The sequence below is a fragment of the Crocuta crocuta genome, unplaced genomic scaffold (genome assembly GCF_008692635.1).
Source record: "Crocuta crocuta isolate KB4526 unplaced genomic scaffold, BGI_CrCroc_1.0 scaffold78, whole genome shotgun sequence".
Classification (NCBI taxonomy): Eukaryota; Metazoa; Chordata; class Mammalia; order Carnivora; family Hyaenidae; genus Crocuta; species Crocuta crocuta.
Genome location: NW_027532617.1, coordinates 3,888,915 through 3,906,697, shown reverse-complemented (window position 1 = coordinate 3,906,697; position 17,783 = coordinate 3,888,915). Strand labels below are relative to the sequence as shown.

The following is a 17,783-nucleotide window of genomic DNA, read 5'->3' as shown; positions in this document are numbered from 1 at the left end:
AACATATTTTGAAATTTTGGTTATTCTTCAGTTCTGATTGGTTCTTTGTTATATTTTCCATCTCTTTAAAGTTCTTTCTAGGCTCATCCACCCTTCTCTCAAGTCCAGTGAATATCTTTATGACCATTACTTTGAATTCTTTATCAGCTAGATTGCTTATCTCCATTTCATGTAGTTCTTGTTCTGTAGTTTTATCTTGTTCTTTTGTTTGGAACATATCCTATGTTTCATTTTGTCTCTCTGTGTTTATTTCTATGTTTTACACAGTTCAGCTACATCTTCTGTTTTTGAAAGTGGTAGCCTTATGTAGAAGGCATCCTATGATGCCTTGTAACACAAAACACTCTGGTCACCAGAACAAGGAGCTCAAAGGTATCCCCTGTGTGGTTTGTGTGTGCCCTCCTGTTGTGACCAAGCCTCAGCTCTTTGAGTACACTGGTGAACAGGTGTCCATTCCCCTGCATGGCTGACCGAGAAGCCCTGCTGCAGCCCCAGCAGGTGTGCTGATGGGTGGGGCCAGCCCTCATCCCAGCTGACTGAAATGATCAGCTGCATCTGCTGCTGGTGCACTTGTGGGCAGGGTCTACTCCTGGCACAGCTAGCTGAGAGGCCCAGCTGTAGCCACTCCATGTACACCGGTGTGTGGAATTAGCTTTCCCATCCTTTGGATGGGACACTAGTCCCTGCGGAGGCCACCTGCAGTGTTGTGGGACAGTAGTTACTTTGGAGGGAAGCCAGTCATGACTGAGGCTGCCTGTAGGTGAGACAGGGCCAGGGTGGTTTGGAGGGGTTGTCTGCTGAGGTAAGCAGGGTGTGGCAGGCTTATGGGGGCAAGTGCTGGTATCAAGGTAAATGGAGAGTGTCAAAACTGGTTCTGCAACCATTAGGCTGAAGGAGGAGAAGAAAAAGGGCACCTGTCAGCATTCGTGTTTCCAGAGAAAGCTCCCACAGATCCCTGACCCTCCGGCACATGTCCTGAAATTGTCCATCAATCTCCTTCATGTATAACTCGGGTGTATTTCAAACTACTGCTTCTGCAATGGGTCACTGCTAAGAAGCATCTGTGAGAGATGGTGATTCAGGATAATTCTACTCTGCCATATTCCTTCTCTCACATTTTCTTCATCTATTCATCCATCAGTGGACATTTAGATTGTTTGCATTTCTTGACTATTGTAAATAAGGCTGCAGTGAACATAGGGGTGCATAAATCTTTTTGAATTAGTGTTTTAAATTTTATCAAATACTCAAGAGTGAAATTGCTGGATTATATGGTAATGTATTTTTAATTTTTGAGTTGTTTTAATTATAAGCAACACCCTTTCACTTGGGTGACATGCTGTTTCCTGATGGCTACAGAGCAAGTATCCAAAGCAATTTTTTATTTTATTTATTTANAAGCGAAAGTCGGACGCTTAACCGACTAAGCCACCCAGGCGCCCCAATTTATTTATTTATTTTTAAATGCTCATTTATTTTGAGAGCGTGTGAGCAAGGAAAAGGGCAGAGAAAGAGGGTGAGAGAGAGAATCCCAAGCAGGCTCTGTGCTGTCAACACAGAGCCCAATGTGGGGTTTGAACCCACAAACCATGAGATTATGACCTGAGCTGAAATCAAGAATTGGACACTTACCTGACTGAGCCACCCAGGCACCCCGAAAACAGTTTTTAAGGTGGAAGGTAAATAGGAAATACCTCATTCTAAACTTTGTATTTATAGATTAGTTTTAAATCTGGTTTCACCAGAGCACCTGGGTGGCTCAGTTGATAAAGCATCCGACTTTGGCTCAGGTCATGATCTCACAGTTCGTGGGTTCAAGCCCCGAGTTGAGCTCTGTGTTGACAGCCAGCTCAAAGCCTGGAGCCTGTTTCAGATTCTGTATCTCCCTCTCTCTCTGATCTCCCCTGCTCACACTGTCTCTCTGTCTCTCAGAAATAAATAAAACATTAATAAATAAAATAAAATAAAATAAATTTGGTTTCACCAAAATTAATACTAATGAGAAATGGTATAAAATTCATGAAAGCTGATTGTTCATTAGGATAGAGTTCCTGTCCTTGGCTGTATTTTGCTTGGAGGAGGGAAAGGGATCATGTGTCTCTTGAGGCCAATAAATTTCAAGGTCAATCTTCTCTAAACAATACAGAAAACACAATGTTTTGATATTAAGATGCTGGCTTTATAGTAAGCCTGCTCACCACACCCCTTTTCTTAAAAAAAAAAAAAATTGCAACAAGAATGACCAGAATGACAGATCTGGGATCTGTTAATCTTTCCAAGTTCATTGCCGTTTAGTGCTTCTTAAATCTTTTTATTTTTTAATTTCTTATTAAACATTTTTATTATTGAGAGAGAGAGACAGAGTCTGAGTGTGGGAGGGGCAGAGAGATGGGGAGACAGAATCTGAAGGAGGCTTCAGGCTCTGAGCTGTCAGTACAGAGCCCAACACAGGGCTCAAGCTTACAAATGGTGAGATCAGGACCTGAGCTGAAGTCTGATACTTAACTGACTGAGCCACCTAGGTGCCCCTTAAATCTTTTTGAAGAAAAAGTCATGAGAATGTCTTGTAATTTTTCATTTTAAGTCCAATTTTATGTGTTTAGTTCTAGGGGCTTTTATCCTATTCTGCAAGATGTAAGCTACATTTCATTCCAACATAAAGTAACTTTTATAAAATGTTCTAATATTCTTATTTATGAAAAGAGGCTTTAAGAAAAAGTAAATGGAATGTCTATGTTAGTTAAAAAAACTAGTGTTGTGAAAGGATGACCTGTGGTGGTTTTTTTAATGTTTGTTTATTTTTTGAAAGAGAGAGACAGAGTGAAAGTGGAGAAGGGGCAGAGAGAGAGAGAGAGAGAGAGAGAGAATATTGGAAGCAGGCTTCAGGCTCTGAGCTATCAGGACAGAGCCTCATGCAGGGCTGGAACTCATGAACCATGAGATGATAACCTGAGCCACCCAGGCATCCCTCCTTAATAGTTAGGAAAGATAGGTTGTTAAAATTTTGGTCTTTGTGAAAGCCAGAGAGTACTCTTTGAACTAGTTACTTCACATCCTCTTGAACCACACCATGGTTCTTTTACCCTTTGTCTCTTTTCTCCCATTTGATTTTATTTTTTCACCTTCTTACTACGTGTGAGCCAAAGTCTGTAATAACTTCACTGCTCAATTATCTGAAAACCTCTTTATCTTACTCTTGAATAGCCTTGCTTGTCTGGGTCTAATAAGGCATACATGAAAGCCAGTAGTAGTGAAAGACTGGCAAATGTCTGGAAGACTTTCTCAGGTTGATTTGAGATTTAGCAGAGATTAAGCACTGAGTCCCAGAAACCAGTAATGCAGTTTAGAAACTGTAGGATTGAGCTTCAATTTGACTAGGGCCTGCTGAATAGTGATTATATTGTCATTGTGATGAATTGTATTGTCCTCGGTCAATTTGGGTGGTCAGGAAGAATTATCAATTACACTGTCTCTGCTCACTGGAATGAAAATAAAAATTTTAGTTTTTCCAATGACTACCTCCACTTCTAAAATTGTTAAATATCCCTTTCTATTTTACCTTGTTAGGGACCCTTTGGACAATACTCTGGAAGAAGGTGAGGAATTTTCTTGGCCATTTACTGTTTACGTAGCCTCCTTCACTTGTAGACATATGGACGTACTACACTATCACTAGGACAGCATAGTACCAAAGGCCTCCTTTTGGGATTGTCTGGTTCTTTGTGATGTTGGTGATCTCTGCTGATGCGGTGGTTTCCTGGTCTCTATGAATTTGGTTTGAATGTGTTTCATTAGTGTGGTCTTACCCTGAAGGGAGGGGATATTTAAAAGCTAGATCAAGTGAGTTTGGTTGCCCCACTGAGTCTGAATTTTCTTTTTAAGTTTAATTAAAAAACTTTGAAGGATGATAATAACACAATCTGATTGCTAGTTTAGGAAGAAAACTCCACTAAGATAGAGCTGGTCTAGACAGGAGCAATAGTGGAGGCGGAGACCAGTTAGGAGGCTGATGGAGAAGTCTAGATGACAGATGATTGCAGCTAAGATTAGAACACTGGTGAAGCAGCTGGATTCAAGCTAAATTTTAAATGCTGAGCCAGTAGAACTTACTCGTGGATTGGATATGAGTGTGAAAGAAAACAGTGAAGGCCCAGAGGTGTATCCAGAATCTACAAGGAAACCATTAAAACCACTGCCAAAGGTGAGAGAACATGTTGGTGCTCAACTGGAGCCAAGGATGAGAATAGGAAGCAAATGATGTAATGAGAGGGTAGCAACTTCAAAAAAGAAGACACAGTGGAATAATGGTGCAAAGCAAAGGTGCATCCTTCCTCTCTGACCCCATGAGTCACTATGGGACCCATTTCCACTTCCCTATGAATTGGGAAAATGTCTGGTTTGAGGAAAGTGGTATCATCCAGTGTAAACAGGTGTCAGGTAGGATGGAGTAGAGAAAGGGCTGAAGGAAGATAAAAAATCTAGAGAGATTTACTCGTAGTTGAATGATATTGAAGGCACACAAGTATAGAGGCTGTAAGTAAGGCTGGATGATGTGAGTGTGTTGGAAGAGATAGCATGAGGAGTCCCCCAATCTTAGCACTGTTAGGTAAAAGTTGTCATGAAAAAGGGGCTGAAGGCACATGTTAACGATAAGGGGTGATAATTACTGAGCAGGAAAATTTGCTTTAAAGGCCAAATAATATACTTACCAATGCCAAGCCTCTGTCTGGAATGTTAGCATCATGGTTACACACATCCTCTGTGATGGGAGGGGACGGGTCAGGGCCCTGCCTCTGTTTTACACTTTAACTTGATGGGCCATTTCTAATTTCTACATTTACTGTTGAGTAATTGTGACATCAGAAGAAAATCATCCAATCATGGTTTACTGCTTTTCTTTTCAAATATCTTCCCACTTTTATTAGTCTTGTACCCTTTTCTCACTATCTATACTACTTTTTCTCACTTCTCACTTGCTTCATAGGTTATGGTATACTGTATAATGTACTGATATTGTAACATCTTATTTTAAGTTTGAATCTGATTTTTGGTGATCCCCCCCTCCCCCAGGATTTTAAAAATATTCAACTAGGATGTATCTCTTGTCACAAATCTCAGCCATCATATCAGTCAGTCTTTTTTTTTTTTCCCCCCCAAAAGTGAACCTTGCTGTCTGGATGACCAGATATCCTGTTACCTTGTGGCATCATTAATGGCATAAAGTATATATCTGTACAGTAAGCATCTAGGTGATCACTCTCATATGAAAGATAAGGCAACATCTTTAGACAAAACATGAAATGTGTGACACAGCTAAACATTGTTCCTTCTCTATCAAATCGTAATTATTGGGATGTTAAGGACTTTACATTTACCACCTTATTAGTACATATGACACTTTGTTTTCAAATCCTACTGTGACTCCTTTGACGGGATTTGAACTTTGAAATTATAAGATTGTCTCTTTTAGGATGTGAGATGAGGGAGGGGAGAAAAGATTATGTAAGAGCCATTTAACTTAATAATGAATTTGTATCTGTATTGACGAAAGGCCAAAGACTTGCTGAAGCAGCTAACCAGACTTTTAAACCATGGATTGGCAAGAAAAAGATGGCAGATCTCACCTATTGAGGCAGCGACGACGTTCAGGGTTAAGGTAATACTGCTTCTTAGAACTCTTCACATTTAATTACCTATTTAATATTTGCCTTCTCCTTGTATCATCGACTTTCTAAGGGCCAGGATCATATCCTCAATTTTTCACAATGTCTGGCATGCTACAACGTTTTGAATGTTGGTTGAATACATAATTTTAATTTGGGAATATTAATCATGTTGGGAAATTGTGCCAGTGAATACACTGATTTCTTGTATTAGTCAAACTTTAATTAGCTATAAGAATTGAGGTAGGAGTACAAAAACAAATTTCTCAAATAAGTCCCTATGGTAATTAGTTTCTACCTTCTCTTTCACCAACTAATCTTTTCCTAGAGATAAGAATGATGTAATCAATAGCCAGTGGTCCCATGGGTGGCAGACAGAAAAAGCCATGGGCCTAGAGATAAATTTTATAAGTCCTTAAAAGGTATACATGTAGTATATCTTTGTGTATACTGACACATAAAATGTTTGATATTGTTTGTGACCTAGTGAAAACCCTTGTCACTCAACTGTTAAAATAGAGACTGGATATATATTAAAATTCCAATACTTTTTAGTGATGAAAATAATCATGGATGTTCTAGGAAAATATGAGGTGTATGGTTACTTCATTGGCTATTGTTTCTGTGTTAATAACTTCATTCTAGTTAGCCACATATGCTGCTGTTGTGGGGAACTTGTTATGAAAATATCTTTTTGCAGATGTTAATCTCTCAAACAGAAAAGCTGGAAGCATCAGTTAAGGTCAAGGGCTCGAAGACTTGGCTCTTTCTTTTTTTTCTTTTCTTTAATGTTTTATTTATTTTGGGGAGAGAGAGAAAGAGAGAGAGAGAGACAGCGACAGCGACAGCATGAGCAGGGGAGGGTCAGAGAGAGAGGCACACACAGAGTCTGAAGTAGGCTCCAGGCTTTGAGCTGTCTGTCCCCTCATAGCCCAATGAAGGACTGGAACCCACAACCCCTGTAGGATTATGAACTAAGCCACCGAGGTGCCCCCACAAATGACAAATTCTTTTTGTGGCAAAGTAATAGCTCATGATATATTTATACCACATCTTTATCCATCCTTTATGAATGGACACTTGGATTGCACACATACCATGGCTATTGTGAATAATGCTACAATAAACATAGGGGTGCATGTATCTTTTCAAATTAGTGTTTGCGTATTCTTTGGGCAAATACCTAGCATTGAAATTATTGGATCATATGGTATTTCTATTTTTATTTTTTTGGGAAACCTCCATATTGTTTTTCATAGTGGCTGTATCAATTTACATTCCCACCAAAGGTGAACAAGGGTTTCCTTTTCTCCACACCTTTGCCAATACTTGTTATGTCTTTTGTTTTTTATTTTAGCCATTCTGACAAGTGTGAGAATCATGTGGTTCTGATTTGCATTTCCCTGATGATAAGTGATGGTCAGCATTTTTTCACATGTCTGTTGGCGATCTGTATGTTGTCTTTGGAGAAATGTCTATTCAGGTCCTCCGTCCATTCTTAGATCATTTCTGTGCCTTTTTTTTTTTTTTTTTTGCTGTTGAGTTACAAATATTTTGAGATCAATTAGTTGACTAAAGATATTTGGTTCAAAGTTAACTCTCAGGGATTCTACAAAAGTTTCAAGGGAAAAGTCTATCCGGTATATCCATCAGCAATTACATTGCAATAAAAATGAATTTAGACTCTTCTGGCCACTTGCAGGGACTAAAAAGAGGTGTCTTAATTAAGATCATCGGTGAATCTAACAATGCAATGAAGATTGGAGGCATAACTGTAGATGTACCGTCTCCATTATTTACTCAGTAGGCATGTTTGATTTGGCTGCAAAACTGTTTTTGATTGGATACAGGGAATTCAGTCATGAATTGCTAAAGATTTTCCTTTAGGAGGAGATGGATGGATGGGGCGCCCGGGTGGCTTAGTCGGTTAAGCGTCCGACTTTCGCTTGGGTCGTGATCTCGCGGTTCGTGGGTGTGAGCCCCGCGTCGGGCTCTGTGCTGACTGCCAGCTCAGAGCCTGGAGCCTGTGTCAGTCTGTGACTCCCTCTCTCTCTCTGACCCTCCCCTGCTCACGCTGTCTCTCTCTCTCTCTCTCCTAGAAATAAATAAAACATTAAAAAGAAAAAAAGAGGAGATGGATGGATGCAGAAGCCCTATTTACAAAGATCACCATTTTGCAAACCTTCTAAACATTTTTAAAGAGAAATGCTGTATAACTGATAGAAAAGGGAGGGCAGAGAGGATGCCATTTGTTGAGAACCTCCTGTTCATTATGGTGCTAGGAACTTACAGTGGTTAATCCTATTCATTTGAACCTACAGTATTTTAGTAAGGTAGGGAAAAACTCCAGTACAGAAAAAGAAACTGAGAATTATGGAAATTTGGGGCCTTGCTTAGATAATGGAGGACAAAAGAACTCCGTCTCCTCAGTTTTGATATTGATGCGTGTGTTAAGGAACTATTGGGTTATAGTGGAGCAGTCTGGATCAGAAATGCTTCCCAAGTGTAACCAGTTAGAACGTAGGACAGAATGTGGCAGCAGGATGATCAACAGGGAAGGAAAAGCAGTACTTCTCTGCACTTGCTGCTGAACTTCAGCAATTGAATGGGGATGGCAAAGACACAAGAAAGGAGTGTGAAAATTAATAAAGAGAAAGCTCACGAAAATGGAGTGGGGAGGCCAGAAGGGGGAGCTCTCATGCCGTACTACTCATCTCCAGTTGCAGACCCTAACAAGGAAAGACTTAACCTTTCTAGTCCTATTACGTGACCTAGCAGGAAGGAGAAAAGTCATTCCCTCCCCAACAGCTCAGCCAATGAGATACTGTCACAATCCAGCCAATGTAAAGCCACTATACTTCAGACTCTTAGTTTACTCCAACAGACTGTCTGATTATAACAGCAATCACTCTCCATCCCCCCTTTACCCACCTCTAGGAAAGAACATTCTTCTTTATTCTCTGGGAGTTGCATGTCCTGAACTGGAATTCTCTACAACTCCCGAATAACCCATATTTGTTAGTGAAATAACTGACAGCTTAATTTTTAAGGCTATCATTCCTTGGTGAGCAGATATGGGATCCCGAGAAGACCCCCCAAAAACTGCAGAGCAGGTGAGCAAACAGGCGCCAGACCCCAAAGAGCCAATTGAGCTCACTGCTTTGTTGCCGACCCTGGAGTTGGAGGGTAAGTTTTCTCCTGGATTTGGTCTCTGCTCTCTCTGTGTTTGTAATGATCTCTACAGGCTTCGTTTGGAATCTCTTTTGAGGCCTTGCCCTTTCTGAGAGTACTTGTTCAGCTTTTGGTCCGACTCCTCTTTGGAACCAGGCTGTGTCTTTTGGAACTCTGCTGGTCTTTGGCGAGACTTCTTTTTGGATCCAGGAAGTTCCTACTGCAACTGTGCTATTTAGGAATTTTTCTTTTTGCTGTAGGGAACACTTCTTAAAAAAAAAAAAGATCCTAGTCATCAAAATGCTTTGAGGAGGCCCGCCCTTCTGGAATGCCAGCTGGTTTTATGTTTAAAAACTGTGGTCTCTCCTCATATGCATTTCTAACTAAATGGACTAATTAATCAAAAGTAATTTACAACTTTAATGACAATTATGGGGGAACTTCTGATTTCTGCAGTTAGAAAATCACAGCTAAAAAACCCAAACCAAACCCGAATGGGATGTCTATTTCATTGGTACCTTGCAGCTTCCAAATGTTTTTTAGGATCCTAAGTCTGCTTCTTTGTAAGACTATTTCTGAGTTAACTGAGGCAAACAATTGAATCAAAATAGCTTCTGAGGACTCCCCCACGTTTGTGTCCAGCCACCTGGCATCCACCTTGTGCACAGGCTCTTCCTTCAGTAGTGTTTTCCTTTATTCCTTTGTGCCAGCCTTTCCTCCTATATATATGCCCCATCTCCCTTCTAATACTTTTGCTTAGCTTCCTTTTTCCTCTGAATCCCTTCTCAGCCCTTCCTCTCCTGAATGTATTAAAATCCACCCCTATAAATTTAAGTTTCCTGACGATCTAAATGAACTACAAATTTCTTATGTTCCCTGGACGAAGACCTGAATGTTAAGCCATAGTTTCCTAAAGTGACTGAAGACCCCTTTAGGTTTGCTGAAGAATTTAGCATAGTTATTCAAATGTACAACTTGGCTTTTCAGATTTCTATCAGTCTACATGCCTGTCGGTGAGGGCCAGGCCAAATATTGGATAAAATTAACTCAATGGGAACATCCTGAAGGGGATATAGAAAAATAAGCCCGTAACTTTTGGCAAAATGCTTGAACGTTCACTGGAAATCTCCACCAAACAATTACAGTAGCTTTTCGTAAATCTGTTGATGACAACAAAATTCAGGTTTGTACACAAAAACATGGTGAACCTGTTCATATCTATTACAATCAACTCTAAAATGTCTTTAAAGGAAGTTCTGGTCTTTGTTTAGATGTTGAATCCACCTGGGTAGCATTTAATTGTTTATTAATAGACTGAAAGAGGATCTTTCCCTTTAAGTTAAAAGAACCTTGATGGAATGGGGAACTCTGTCCACTCCAGATTTAGTCAGTTTGGCAAACTAACTTGTTCATATCCCAGATATGTCACCTAAAAGAAAGAAGGCTACAGTTCCAGTTTTTAGTTTTGGAAATCAAAGGCTCTTCCACAGAACCCAAACACTCCTAGTTTCTGGCAGCATTGCAAAGGGCCAGGACATTGGACCAAAGGACTTATTACACATTTAAGCATTCCAGGTGCCATCAGCCCCCCTAGCCAGCCTTTCCAATGTCCTCTTCATTCCCAATGATGGTACTTAGAGGAACTACAGGGGCTCCTCTTAATTGGCTTGGAGAAAACACTCTCCACACTGGGAATGTGGGAACTCTCCACACTCTTTGTCCTTATTGACACCAGAGCAACACTCCCAGTGCTTACCCCCACTGCTCTAAAGCAGCCCCTGTCTCAGAGTACTAAAACAGTTAAAATAGGTGGGGGTCTTTAATAAACATCAACAAACATCTGTCTGTCTCTCCTTTTATCTAGGCCTTTTGTGAGACACACAGTTTTCTTCTTAGTTCCTCCACCCCTATTCATTTATTGGGCCAAGATTTCTTAGAAATAATTATGCTGGAATTACTTTCTCCCAAAAGGAGGAAATCTAGAATTTGACAATAGTAATCTAAATAACCAACCAGGGAAATTAAATGACTCTTTGACATCTTTTATTTGCTCTGTCTCTGATGTCCCTATAGCATAGTCTGGAGACCATGATCCATCCTCTTTATGGACAAAATCTCCAAATGACAATGGTGGAGTCCAGTGTACTTCCCATCAAGATTTAAATGAATCCTTCAAAACTTCTCAGAGTTAATATTTATTAATCAACTTAACAGCTCCATAATATAAGATTGTAAGGCTGAGAGCCTCATTATTCCCTGCACTAATCCCTATAATAACCCTATTTTACCTGTGAGAGAACCCAATGGTAGAGGTTGGAGGTTAGCCCAGGGCCTGTGAATAATAAACATTGTTGCCCCTTGGCACGTTGTTACTCCTGACACACATTCCTACTGAAAGCAAAATTTTCACCATACTTGCAGAGCATTTTTTAGTATTCCTGTTAATAAGGATAACCACTATCTTTTTGCTTTCACTTGGGAAGAATGGAAATACACCTGGACAGTAATGTCGCAGGGTTACACAGAGTCTTTTCACAAGCCTTAAGGGCTGATTTGGATGATATAAACCTTTCTATAGGTTCTATTTATTATGATGCATAGATGATTTGCTTTTCTGCTCCCCTTCTCACACCTCTTCACAGGAAGACAGCATCCATCTGTTAAAACTTTTGGCCTCAAAGGGGCACAAAGTCTCCAAAGAAAAAATGCAGTTTGTTCAAACTCAGGTTCGATACTTAGGGTACCTGATCTCAGAACAAGGACTACATTTGGATCCAGGTAGGCTTCATGGCATCCTGAACTTCCCAAAACCTAAAACTGGTGCTATTTATGAACTTTTCTCAGACTGACTGTCTACTATTGAAATTGGATTCCAAACTTCTCTCTTAGGGCTCAACTTCTGTATTTTTTAATTTGAAAATGACACTTTTATTTGGAAAGATCATGATGACATAGCTTTTGGGACCTTAAAGAAAAGCCTAATAAAGCCCCCTGTCCTCAGACATCCTACTTATCAACTTCCTTTTTTCTTCTTCATATGTGAGAGAGAAACAATTGACCATAGAATACTCACCCCAAAATATGAGAAGTACTATCAACCAATAGGGCATGATAACCAACAGTTGGACCCTGTATAATGGGGATAACCCCCTTGCCTTAGTCATTCCTGCCATTGCCCTTTTATTTAAGGCCATGGGAGAAATAATGACAGTGTCCTCTAACCACCCTGTATCCCATGTAGCAGAAGCCCTTCTGAATTCTCATCACACTCAACACTTCAGTTAGTTGTCTCACTTCCTAGGACATTCTCCTGCTAACTCCTCCTTAGGTGACCCTTCTCCTGCAATACCCTTAGTCCTGCTATTCTCCCCATCGTGGAGGAAATTCCTCCTGACTGCTTAATGATGATAGATCACCTTTTGACTCCCTGTGACAATTTATAGGAAACTCTTCTAATCCATGCAGATTTTTCATGGTTTACTAATGGTTCTTATTTAAAGGATGAAAATGATAAATATCGTGTTGGGTATGCTGTTGCAACTCCTTTGGAAGTCATTGAGTGAGCTCTTTTACTTTTGGCTGATTTGGCCTAACAGTCTGAGTCATATGCGTTTACCCTTAGGCAAGGGTAAAACCACATTTATACTGATATTGTGCCTTTGGGGAGCTCATGACTTTGGAATGTTATGAAAACAATGAAGTTTCCTTACCAACCATGGGAATAAAACAAAAAATGGATTCCATGTTTAAAATTTATTAGATGCCATACTTTTTGTAGGCAGCTCTGGCCATCAGTAAGCTTCCTGGGCCTTCCTGACTGGACTCCTAGAGCCCAAAGGAAACTGCCTCACTGATATTCCCATCAAAATGCAGTTCTCAAGGAAACCAAGACCCAAACCTCTGTCATGGTTGAAAGGGATGTTCTCTTAAATGATGATTTGGAAATATGGACAAGAGATATCCAATAATTGTCCCCAGAGAGGGAAAAATATTGTAAATCTAATAGTTGATTGAATTAAAATAAAAAATAACTCTGGTGTAGACCTAACAATCCTGCCTTGCCAGAAGTCCTAGAATTCTCACTACTAACTATTGTGAGTACATGTGTTAAACCATTGGTCTGCTGACAGACTAATAGTGTTTGGGAACATTGGTGGAGAAATATTAAAAAGGCTGCAAAAACTACCTACCTTGCTTGTCTCACCTGCCCAAAGTATAATCCAAGAAAACCTGTTCACACAAATGTTCCTACAGCTTCCCTGTCTCATGGATATAAATGTGTTTTAATTATGGTTTATTTTCTCACTGGATCAAAGCTTTTCCCTTGTAGATAGCCCAGTGCTTATTTTGTGGCTAAAAGTCTGTTAGAAAAGATCATCCCTCCCTGGGGAACCTCTCTTGACCTTCATAATGATTGGGGAGCTCATTTTACCAGTCAGGTGCTTCAACAAGTCTGTGCTGTTTGGCCAGTTTTACAACTTCCATTTTGCATACCATCTTCAGTCCTCAGGGTTAGTCAAATGCACTCATAGCACTAGTTGGCAAAGTTTGTACAAACCCTCCAAATACCTTGAAAGCATTGCTGTTGGTCCTCTAAATCTCAGATCCCCTATCTTTGGGACTCAGAGACCCTCATCCTTTGAAGCACAGTGATGAGATGGTCATCGGATGTCCTATGTACTTGGCCCCTGCCTCCTCTGACTCACAGTTGATAAAAGGAGATCGACTTTAATATTGCAAAGGCCTAATTGCTTCTATTAAACATAACCATGCTTTGGTAGAGCAATCTTTTCACCATGTACTCCTGGGAGACCTCAGGTATTCTGCAACCTGGAGATTTCGTCTATTGGAATACACCCCTCCAGCAAGAGGCTCTTCAGACTGACTGGAAAAGCCCTTATCAAAAACTGCTAACCAACCCTTGGGCCACTAAACTCCAGGGAACAGATTCTTGGATTCATGTGACATATGCAAAAAACACACCAAACACTGACTGGAACTGCACACCAGCTGGTGACCTGAAAGTAAAGATTTCCTGGAGTTGAAGCAGACAACATCTGACAAGACAGCTTTCTCAAGATGCTCAGACCAGGCCTGTCGTCATTTTTCTCACCGTTTGCTGCTGCTCAATCTCTCATGGAAAGAAAATGCTCTGTCTGCCTTTTGCAAACACTTGCAAAAGGGGGAAACCTGTTCTTCCATTCATGGCCTTTTGGAAACCGTCTTATCATGATCCCTTGAGCTTTCTCTGATGGATTATTAAGGTTCAGAATTCACAAAAGTCTTTCATCTGAACTACTGACTTGTGATTCTAACCCACATTTGTGGTTTCTGATTTTACAACTTTATGTCTGTATTACTGATGACATATTTGCTTCCAGTTTGTTTTAGAACATCTTTGAAGTTTTGCAAAAAGTTCATCAGCTACGGCTTCATATTTATACCTGCACTGTATCTTTCCAGATGCACTCAGTTAATTCTTTCAGTGTGCTCTTGCTGTACCCACTAATCTCCTTTCATGGTTGTTTTAAGCAGGGGCCTTCCTTCTAGGAGACCTCCATGACTCCGGGTTTGCCTTCATATGGAGAACCTTGCTCCCCTAAGATGGAATAAGAGCCAATAAACCTTTCAGTTGGCTACTCTCTGACCTACAGTCCTGGTTGAGAGTGATCATACAATTTGGAATTGTCACATTACTGCTTTTGCTTTGTATAGTTGTTTTAAGGGTTGCATTTTGTTCCCTGTCCAACTTTTGCATAAACGATGTACTAAAAAATGTGATGTTGGCTCAGTGCTTTAGAGATGATTTCCAGTGCATATGCCCTTGAGAAGATACGGACTTGAGATGGGAAGTGCTTGAGCATTCTCCCTCCAAATTTCTGTTACCACTTGGCCTTTAGTGGCTTCTGACAGGCATGTACTTTCCCTCAGACATGGGACATGACAACCAAGAAAGGTCCTTCTTGTCCCCAAGGGACAAAACCACTAAATATGGAAAACCTGACTCTTGATCAGTGATGCTTTTGAGGAAAGATCTTGATCAAAGAGAAGAATGTAAAAGTTAATAGAGGTAAACTTCACTAAAATGGAATGGGGAGGCCAGAAAAGGGAAGCTCTTACACCTTACCACTCCTCAACAATTGCAGATACCAAGAAGAGATGTACTTCATAAGGGGATACCCCAGCAGAAGCAAGGAAGGTTTTCTCCTCCCCCAGCAACTACTCAGCCAATGAGAGACCGTCATAACTCAGCCAATGAAAAGCCACTACACTTAAAACTCGTAGTTTACTCCAAAGGACTTGTTTAAAACAGCCCGCCCAAGTGCTCCCACCCCTCCATAAAAGAGCATTACTCCCCCTTGGTTCTCCTGGCTTGCCTAAGGTTTTGCTGTAGCGTGGCTTGTTTGGAATTGTAATTTTGTGCTATTTTTGACCCATTTTTGTTGAGAGATTAACAGTTTTATTTTTAAGGTTGACAGTTGAGTTCTTGAGGAAACATTTTCCCTGCAGCCACCCCCTCCCCATCCCCCCACAGCTGACTGTCCCGGTTTCTACAGGATCAACAGAATGGAAGTTTCCTGCCAACGGGAAGCCTCTGTCTCCTCCCCTTGCGGGACTGCCTCTTTCCCCTTAAGGCCCCCTGAGGACCAGACGTGCCACGAGTTGTTGGGGCCTGGTTTGGAGGGCGGAGGCAGTGGGCGGGCGCTTACCACCTCCCCCTGGGTGCTCTCTGTTGGTCCGCAGGCTAGAGGCCAGCTCTGGCCAGCTCCCCAAGCTCGGTCCTCAGGGAGCCATGGCGACGTCCAGGGGCCGACACTACCTTTGGATGTGCTTGGCTGCGGTGCTGGCATCTTTCCTGGCAGGATTTATGGTGGGTAAGTACGAGCCCCGGGTCCCCAGCGCGGGGCTGGCGCTTCTGGCTCTAGTGCTGGGGAGGGGGAGGAGGCTGCTGCAAGCCGGGAGGCCCGGGCAGGGCTCCGTGCACTCCCGCTGTGTCGGCCCCGCAGAATTCAGCCCGCTGCAACCCCAGTGGGATGCGTTTTGACCTTCGTCATACAGTGTGACTGAAATCCACATTTATTAAAGGTTTAGCGAGTTCAGGATACTGTTAAGAGCTGTTAGGAAGACAGGTCAGAGCTGTCACTATCCGTAGTGATGAAGACGACGGTGTCATTTACAAGCATGCTTAACAAGTCAAAACTAGCAAGGAATGTGGGCAGCGCGCTGCAAAAACTGCCCTTCCTTCCTCACTTATTAAATAAATAGTCGTGGAACGTTCCTTGTGTGTCAGGCACTGTGCTGCAAACTAGACCACCCGGAGGAGAATGAGAAAGATAGGCTCCGTGCCTTGATGCAGAACATGTAGGAAAAAGAATATCTCTCCTACATAAAACTAGTTTTAACCCATCCAAGATTACGTTGCAGAGCAGAATTTGAAGGATTTCTGCATTTAATATGAACATTTTTGTAAAGCCCACCATGAACTGTTTCTTATGGAAGGACTATTTTTTGGCTTCTAATTTTTATAAAAGCTNTTTCAAAGAAACTACCACTTCACTGGGCTATCGTCAAAGTATGCGGTGGAACCTGGTATCTGAGATGAAAGCTGAAAATATTAAATCATTTCTTCGGTAAGTTTGTCTTGATATTTGGTCTTAAAAATGTTTATTGCAGAGTTAGAAGTGTATTACAACTGGTTATTTTCAGGTGGGTAAACTGTGAAATTACATGGTATCACATTAATTTACGGTAGTTTAAAATGTCCCTTTAAACCACTCAGGGTACAATGTATTTGAATGTTGCAGGAGCGGGTCTTTCTTCCCTAACTTCATCTACAGAAAAAGTATCTGGTTGCTTTATTCCCAGATGTTTCAACTTCATGTAACTTTAGACCAGCTGAATGTTATTTCTGCCTCATGCTTGGGCTTAATCAGCAGTTTTAATGAACATCACATTCTGTCAGGAAGACTTAGATGGTTGTAAACTCAGATTTAAAGGAGGGGAGATAGAAGTTGCAGATTCTTTCTGCCACAAATTAAACGTTTGTTCCATGTTGCAAATAGAAGTCACACAGTTCGGACAAAATGAGAGCAAAACGATCAGTGCAAATCCACCAGCCTCTAAGCATGAAAAAGAGTGACATTTGGGGGAGTGGTGATGAACTCCTTGAAGGCAGTCACTGTAACATTTGAGTGTCATTAAATAAACAAAAACAAAAACTTGCTTTATTGAAGTATAATTTACATAAAATGAACTGCATCATCTAAAGCCTAAAACTTGAGAACATTGACCGATGTGTAATATTCCCAACATACCACTTCTTCAGTCGAGATTCAGAAATTTTTACATCACGCCCTTTCTTCACCTTTAGCCCTAGGGAATCATGGATCACTTTTTTTTTTTTTTAAGTTTATTTATTCTGAGAGAGAGTGCATGAGTGGGAAGGGGCAGAGGAAGAGAGACCCCCAATCTGATCAGAGGCTCGAACTCACTGAACCGTGAAGTCATGACCTGAGCTGAAATCAGGGATCTGACACTTAGCCAGCTGAGCCCCCAGGTGCCCCACCCTCGTCATTGATCAGTTTTATGTCACAATGGCTTCCTTTGCATTTTCTAGAATTTTATATAAATGGAATCATACAGTATGTGCTCTTGTGTGTGTGCCTGCTTTCATTCAGCATAATAATTTTGGAATTCATCCAGGTTGTTGCATGTATCAGTTCATTGCTTTTTTATGGCAGAGTAGTATGCCATTGTGTCCATATACTATAATGTGTAGTGTTGGATACTTGGGTTGCTTGTAGTTTTTGATTATTATGAACAAAGCTGCCATGAGCATAGTTTACAAGTTTTGTGTGGATGTATATTTTCATTTCTCTTAAAATGGCTGTATTGGATGATAAGCATATGTTTAACTTTTTAGGAACATTCCAAATAGATTTCAAAACT

The 17,783-nt window shown here is 40.9% G+C and overlaps 1 protein-coding gene and 1 long non-coding RNA gene across 2 annotated transcripts in view; one reads left to right on the top strand and one right to left on the bottom strand.

Annotated features, from left to right (window-relative positions):
* LOC144245173 (uncharacterized) overlaps window positions 1–4,804 on the bottom strand; it is a 29,064-nt gene extending 24,260 nt beyond the window's left edge. The window contains exon 1 of the long non-coding RNA XR_013339179.1: window positions 4,710–4,804. This is a non-coding gene — a long non-coding RNA (uncharacterized LOC144245173). The remainder of the gene's footprint in view (window positions 1–4,709) is intronic.
* A 3,792-nt stretch (window positions 4,805–8,596) lies between these two features.
* NAALAD2 (N-acetylated alpha-linked acidic dipeptidase 2) overlaps window positions 8,597–17,783 on the top strand; it is a 61,188-nt gene continuing 52,001 nt past the window's right edge. The window contains exons 1-4 of the mRNA XM_077780609.1: window positions 8,597–8,849; window positions 11,477–11,612; window positions 15,579–15,713; window positions 16,367–16,465. Of these exons, the coding sequence (XP_077636735.1) occupies window positions 8,738–8,849; window positions 11,477–11,612; window positions 15,579–15,713; window positions 16,367–16,465 (482 nt within the window). The 5' untranslated portion in view covers window positions 8,597–8,737. The remainder of the gene's footprint in view (window positions 8,850–11,476; window positions 11,613–15,578; window positions 15,714–16,366; window positions 16,466–17,783) is intronic.